At 37.9% G+C, this 7,500-nt stretch overlaps 2 protein-coding genes across 3 annotated transcripts in view; both read left to right on the top strand.

Moving 5' to 3' along the window:
* Positions 1-7,500, top strand: part of LOC144974811 (protein kinase C delta type-like) — a 181,918-nt gene that overhangs the window by 51,942 nt on the left and 122,476 nt on the right. The gene's annotated exons all lie outside the window — the stretch shown is intronic.
* On the top strand, positions 4,004-4,963 carry LOC144975818 (uncharacterized). Its single transcript, XM_078920008.1, has one exon. It carries the CDS (start codon positions 4,004-4,006, stop codon positions 4,961-4,963), a length of 960 nt encoding a protein of 319 aa, XP_078776134.1.

Below are 7,500 nucleotides of genomic sequence, written 5' to 3' on the forward strand. Positions count from 1 at the left end.
TGGCTTATCTCAATCCATCCTCGAGAAAAACCTGCCTAAAGATAAATTTCCTCTTTGGATGAATTAAGAGAGTTCTATTGATTTTTTTTCTTTTTCTCACTTCCCAATCCCTTACTCTGTATTTAGAGCCCCCGGCCCTCAGATCATAAAATTATACTATTATGCTCAACTCCCGACTCGTGCTATTTCAAACTGTAAACGCCAATGTTTATACCGCAGTTGTAGATATGTATAATTATTACTTATGAGAAAATTACAGTGTTGTAAATCAATTATTTGAATTATAGAGGATCTAGTTATTTTACAACCACAAAAGAACATTGTACATTATTAAACTGGAACTTTTTTTTATCAAGCGCAATATCTATTAAATGTGCTAAATGTGCTTTGTAACGGGTCCTCAGCCAACAGAAAATTAAAATCATGACAATCGCATGGCAATTTTACTATAGTGTATGGTGAAAGAATGTGAGTAAAGAGTTGTTTGTAATGAATTCAACTTTGAGCCGCCCCTCATTGGATTGGAACCATTTACCTACTGATGAGATGGCGACTGTCATATCACTAGACCACAAAGCAGCTAAACTTGCGCTTGGTCTTGAGCTATTATATAGAGCAATTTATAAGAAACGTGCTCAATGCGCTTTACAAGGGATCCCTAGTCAACAGCAACATTTAACATATAGGACGATTCATGACGCCTGTTACAATTTTTGTCCGACAGATACAACGTTGTTAGCGGCCAGGTACTCATTTTAAACCTGAGTACGGTGAGAAAATATGAGTACAGATCCTTTTATAAGGACTCAAATATGCACTGCTCGGAGTTAACGAATGCTACGCTACTCCCGAATCCAAGGCTTTCTGATCTGAAGGCGAGTGTCATACCACATAATAATATGCAGTGTTCGTTTTCATTCCAGCTTGATGAATACGTTTTCACAAGGAGTCCAGTCGTAAACAGCAATGCGATTCGGCCTTCATTTCAATAAAGCTATTGCTGGGTTCTTCATTAAAAACAATTAGCAAGTCTGTCGCTAGCTTTACCCAAATAAATAATTTTGTATCATTACCATAATCATTAAGTATTACAAAGGCCAAAAGACATTTAAATACTCTGTCCTTTTCGCAGATATAGATATATAATCCTTTCTTTAAAAAATATAGCATTGTGGAGAACATTGTGCTTATTTGAGTCAATAAAAAAATTGACACGGCGCACAACTCTACTGAAAGATTTGAAAATTAGAAATGTATTTTTTACAGATAGATACACAGATAACTTGATTTCCTTTTATAATTTAAAGTCAGTTTGAAAGTTCGTTGAGTCAAACAGATATCATAAAATATGTACCAACGACGACACTTGACTCCCAAAATCAACTAATTTTGTCACTGTAAAAAGTTGTCAATTTGCGTCATCTATTTATGACATCAAGTATTATTATTACTTCCGTTGTGTTGTTGATTTAGCGGATTTCAGTCGCCATTTTGATTCTTTTTTTACTATTAGGGTTAGCTCGAGAGGTTAGTCATAAGTGTTATTAAAGGTGCTAGGGTGTTTGTTTTTCCATAAGTTAAGTAAAGGGGAGACATTCCGAAAGCTCATACATCCCCAGTATTCTTTAAATTTGTATTTTCACTGTTGATATTTTGTCAGGCATTTATTTATTCAGTTAGTCATTATATAGAAGTATTTTTAAAAATCTAGAACAAACCTGCAGTCCGAGAGTTGTTTTTTTTTTCTATTAGGGTTAGCTCGAGAGGTTAGTCATAAGTGTTATTAAAGGTGCTAGGGTGTTTGTTTTTCCATAAATTAAGTAAAGGGGAGACATTCCGAAAGCTCCTACATCCACAGTATTCTTTAAATTTGTATTTTCACCGTTGACATTTTGTCAGGCATTTATTTATTCAGTTTGTCATTATATAGAAGTATTTTAAAAACTCTAGAACAAACCTTGATAGATTTGTGAAAGTTTAACATTTCCTTATTTGACCATTGTTTTGATTTTCGGCCGCCATTGTGATTTGTTAAGTATTGAAAGGTAGTGCAAAGCAGTCCGAGAGTTGTTTTTTTCTATTAGGGTTAGCTCGAGAGGTTAGTCATAAGTGTTATTAAAGGTGCTAGGGTGTTTGTTTTTCCATAAGTTAAGTAAAGGGGAGACATTCCGAAAGCTCCTACATCCCCAGTATTCTTTAAATTTGTATTTTCACCTTTGATCTTTTGTCAGGCGTTTATTTATTCAATTTGTCATCATTTTTTCTATTAGGGTTAGCTCGAAATCGGAGGATTTTTTTTATATAAGGGTTAGTCATAAGTCTTATTAAAGTGCTAGGGTGTTTGTTTTTCCTATTGGGGTTAATTAAAGGTACTAGGTTGAATTTTTTCTTTGGGTTAGTTGAGGGAATATATTATTAAAGTTGTTTCCCTTTGTAGGGGCTTTCGGAAGGCCTCCCAAGTAAAGCGTAGTAAAGACTTGGGACGTATTGATATAGATATCTACTGACTGATAAACCAAAATCATGCCGAATAAAGCATGGCAGCGACGACAAGCACGTCAATTAAAATTTGCATTCAGAACTAGATCTACTAATACTACTACGACTACTACTTCCGCTACTTCTACTGCTAATACTAATAATACAGAAACTGCTCCTCAACAAAATGTAGCTCAAACAGTGGAAATTACATCAGCTGCAGATCAAGAACAGGATACAACTACAATACCTCTTATCTCACCACACAACACAGGACGCATGAACAAAGTTTGTCGTTTTTGTTCAGTAAAACTATGGCACGGTGAATCAACCTCGCTATGCTGTGCCAACGGGGAAGTATCACTGGCACCTTTACAACCCCTTCCGGATAATATAAAGAGTCTTTACACGGGTAACGACACAAATTCTAAGCATTTTCGAGAACACATCCGTGCTTACAATTCTATGTTTGCATTCGCCTCCTTGGGTGTACACGAAGATTTCTTGCCTCCTGGGATATACTGTTTCCGAGTTAGTGGTACCGTCTACCATAGAATAGGTCATATTCAATCCAACAGTGATAATGATAGACCAAAATTTGCCCAACTTTACATTTATGACACTGAACACGAAATTCAAAATAGGCTTTTTTTGGAATAGAAGTCTTAATACTGATATTTTGACAACTATATCTACCATCATGGCTACTGTTAGTCCCTTTGTTGAATTATATAAGCATGCCGCTGCAGCTATTGAAGATGCTGGAGATCAAGGGAAGGAATATTACAATGGTGCTGCGAGCAGATTCATCAAAAGATCCCCGTAGATATAATTTACCGACTGCTTCAGAAGTTGCTGTTGTACTCCCAAATAACCCTATCAACTGTAGTAACCGGAGGGATATTGTATTATACCGCAAATCAGATGACCATCCAAACCAACAGTCAATTATGCGTATCAGTGAAACACTTATGCGTATCAGTGAAACACATCCTCACTTTGATCCGTTGCATTATGTGCTTTTCTTTCCAAAAGGAGAAGAAGGTTGGGTGCCCAACATTAAATTCAACAGAAAGCGAACCGGTCAGGTCAGTCCATCATTATTTTATGCTTATCGACTTATGGAGAGAGATAGTTTTAATGTAATCTTGCACGGAGGTCGTCTCCTGCAACAATATTGTGTTGATCAGTATGCTAAAGTTGAAGAGCAACGCCTGCAATACATTCGATTTAATCAACAGTCATTACGAGCAGAATTGTATCAAGGACTGGTGGATGCAGTGTATCGAGGTGACGCACATGGAGCTACAGTAGGGACCAAAATTGTTTTACCATCTTCATTCACAGGGGTCCAAGAAACATGCTCCAATTATACCAAGATGCAATGTCAATTGTTCGCAGATACGGTAAACCAGACTTATTCCTTACTGTGACCTGTAATCCATGTTGGCCAGAGATAACAAATGAACTGCATTCACGACAAACAGCTGCAGACCGACCAGATTTAGTCGCAAGGGTCTTTAAAATGAAATTAGGGGCATTGATGGAAGAGATAATTAAAAAAGAACTTTTTGGCAAAGTCTTAGCATATGTGAAGGTCATTGAATTTCAAAAGAGAGGCCAACCACATTCTCACATCCTGATTATCCTTGATCGCAGTGCCAAACCCATAACTACTCAAGATATTGATAGGTTGGTGTGTGCAGAAATTCCACAAAACAAAACATTACAGAATTTAGTTTCAAAACACATGATGCATGGTCCCTGTGGCCTGGCCAATCCCAACAGTCCATGCATGAAAGATGGCAAGTGTTCCAAGAGATTTCCAAAATCATTCAGTGAGACGACACATACAAATGACTCCACTTATCCCCTGTATCAGAGACGTAATGATGGAAAATCAATCTTCAAAAGAGGAATTGCCCTTGACAATAGATGGGTTGTCCCATATAACCCGTATCTCCTCAGCAGATATATGGCACATATCAATCTTGAGGTGTGCAACAGCATAAAAGTGGTGAAATGCATGTATAAGTATGTGTACAAAGGACATGATAGAGTCATGGTAGAAGTCCAAGGGGAACAAGATGATGAAATTAGGAGATTTGTTGATGCACGTTATGTTTCAGCAAGTGAATCTTGCTGGAGATTATTCCAATTTGACATGCAAGACCGATACCCGGCAGTCCAACGTTTAGCTTTGCACTTGGTAAACCAGCAGTCTGTAACTTACAGAGAAGGGCATGCGGAAAAAGCTGTAAGGAGACTGAAAGACACCACACTAACAGCATGGTTTAAGGAGAATGCAATAAACCGTGAGGCTAATACTCTACTGTATACTGATATGCCGGAACATTACCCGTGGGATAGTAGAACGTGCATTTGGAAGAAGGACAGAGAAACCGCCTGGCAATCGGTAGAATGTACAGCGCCCATCCAGCAGAAGGGGAGCGCTTCTTTCTTAGATTATTGCTGCAGCATGTAAGGGGAGCAAAATCATTTGAAGACCTAAAGAGATCAGAAGTAGGAACATTACACCATACTTTTCGACAGGCCGCGTCTGCTATGGGTTTATTGGAGGACGATGATGAGTGGATAAACTGCATGGCAGAATCAGCATTTGTTGCCTCAGCAAGTCAACTCCGACAGCTTTTTGTCACGATTTTGATCTTTTGCAACCCCACAGATCCTTTTTCCTTATGGAATACTTTTCAAGACCAGCTAGCTGAAGATTATTCTCATGTTGAAAGTATGACTGCTGAAGCTTGCGTTAGTAAGACACTTGAAGACGTTAACAGGCTTCTTATGATTCACAATAGATCATTAAAAGATTATCAACTGCCTGAGCCTACAGAATCATACGCAACTGCCTGTCAAGTATGGGATCCAAATGAGCAACGACAAATTGCTCACAGTCGAAAAATGAAGATGAATCATGACCAACAGTTAGCATTTACTGCCATTTTGGAAGCAATTGACGTACCTGAACAAGACCGGGTGAATAATGTCTTCTTCATCGATGGCCCTGGTGGAACTGGCAAAACCTATGTATATAACACGCTGCTTGCAGAAATCAGAGGTCGAGGACTTTCAGCTACACCTGTTGCATCATCTGGAATTGCTGCAGAATTATTGCACGGTGGTAGAACAGCACATTCAACGTTCAAAATTCCAATTCCAATAACGGATAACAGCACCTGTAGCATCAGTCGCCAATCAGACACAGCTAAGTTACTAAAGAGTAGTTCTCTCATAATTTGGGATGAAGCACCTATGATGGACAGGCGTGTGTTTGAATGTGTGAGCAGGACATTTTGTGACATAACAGGCAGTTCAAAACCTTTTGAGAGCAAAGTGGTTGTACTTGGAGGGGATTTTCGGCAAATTCTACCTGTTGTTAACAAAGGAAGTGAAGCCGATATATTAAGTGTCACACTTAACAAGTCAATTATTTGAAATTTTGTCACCATTTTTCACCTGAACAAGAACATGAGGGTTACTGATGACAATAACTGTTTTGCAAATTGGCATCGGAAATGGTACAGAGCCGGTTTTCAGCGAAATAGGAAAGTATTCTGTTAAATTACCTACAGCGCTATGCCTTCCTGAAAATGACCCAAAATGCTTGATAAATGCTGTATACAATGATTTGAATCTGAACTTTGCGGATGAACGTTATCTATCAGAGAGAGCAATTTTGACTACAACCCATGAAAATGTTGACAAAATAAATGCAGCCGTTCTGTCCAGGTTGACCTCATCAACTGAACAAATTTACCGCAGTGCTGATTCCATTCAAAGTGACTCTGACATCAACTTATACCCGATTGAATTCTTGAACGAACTTACACCTCCCGGACTTCCTCCACATGCATTACATTTGAAAGCCAAGACGTCAGTCATGCTGCTTAGAAATATAAATCCTAAATCAGGCCTCCTAAATGGCACCCGTTTGTTAATAATTAAATTAGGTTCAAAAGTATTAGAAGCCAAGATAATTACCGGTAGTAGAGCTGGCGACATAGTGTTTATCCCTAGAATCAATCTGACGACAACAACGGATTCGGGCTTACCATTTATTCTAAATAGAAGACAGTTTCCGGTACAATTGTCATATGCAATGACAATTAACAAGTCTCAGGGGCAGACATTAAGCAAGGTGGGGATTTTCTTACCACAACCGGTATTCACACACGGACAACTGTATGTTGCTGTGTCACGGGTCAGAGGCTATAGTGGCTTACACTTCATGTTGGGCCACACAGAAAAATCAACCGAAGATATACCGAATTACACAGACAACGTTGTTTACCAATCTGCCCTCATTAAATGATGGTGAGTACAGTTTCGAATGAAAATAGTTCTTTCCCCGCGAAATTGCGGGCTTTTTACTAGTTAATACAAACAAACAAAAGAAAGGATGCCAACATCGTATATAAAAAGGCAAGTGGTGTTCGAATAATAACTTTTCATTAGACTTGTTGATCATAAGCATTATAAGAAATAGAAAATAACCAAATCTCATTCATCGTATAGGTACTTCAAAGCATGGAGTTCTCTATCAACATAATTTTGAAAGCATTTATTGTTTTATGCAGCATTTTTTGTATTAAAATCATATGCATTCCATACCCTGATTATACGTTGGACAATGAGTTCTGTCGAATATTGGTAGAACATCTGGTGACATAATGTATCCTGAAGTGATCTTCTCTTGTGAATGTGATCAAAGAAATATTTAAGTTATAATCACGATGAAGAAAAAAATCAAGTCTCGCCATTAATGATTCAATACGTTTCTGCCAGATAAATCGATATGATGATAGTGGATAGATGCCGGTTGTTATTGTTATTCACTTCCTTACGTTAGATATTGATTCTAACGACGCTCCTGCGCTATTTTGGTCTTCAATACTCACTTTTTACAAGTCCCAGGGAGCATGTTTTCGATCATGTTTTGATTTTTTCTTTCTTTTATTTCTTTTATCTGAAGTTTTGCGGTGTAAAATGACTATCATTTAG

The sequence above is a fragment of the Berghia stephanieae genome, chromosome 6 (genome assembly GCF_034508935.2).
Source record: "Berghia stephanieae isolate SIO BIC M18660-M18661 chromosome 6, UCSD_Bste_1.3, whole genome shotgun sequence".
NCBI classification, from domain to species: Eukaryota; Metazoa; Mollusca; class Gastropoda; order Nudibranchia; family Aeolidiidae; genus Berghia; species Berghia stephanieae.

Bases quoted from the DNA above. Each gene is read 5' to 3' on its own strand.
- LOC144975818 (XM_078920008.1), top strand. From the start codon at position 4,004: ATGAAATTAGGGGCATTGATGGAAGAGATAATTAAAAAAGAACTTTTT.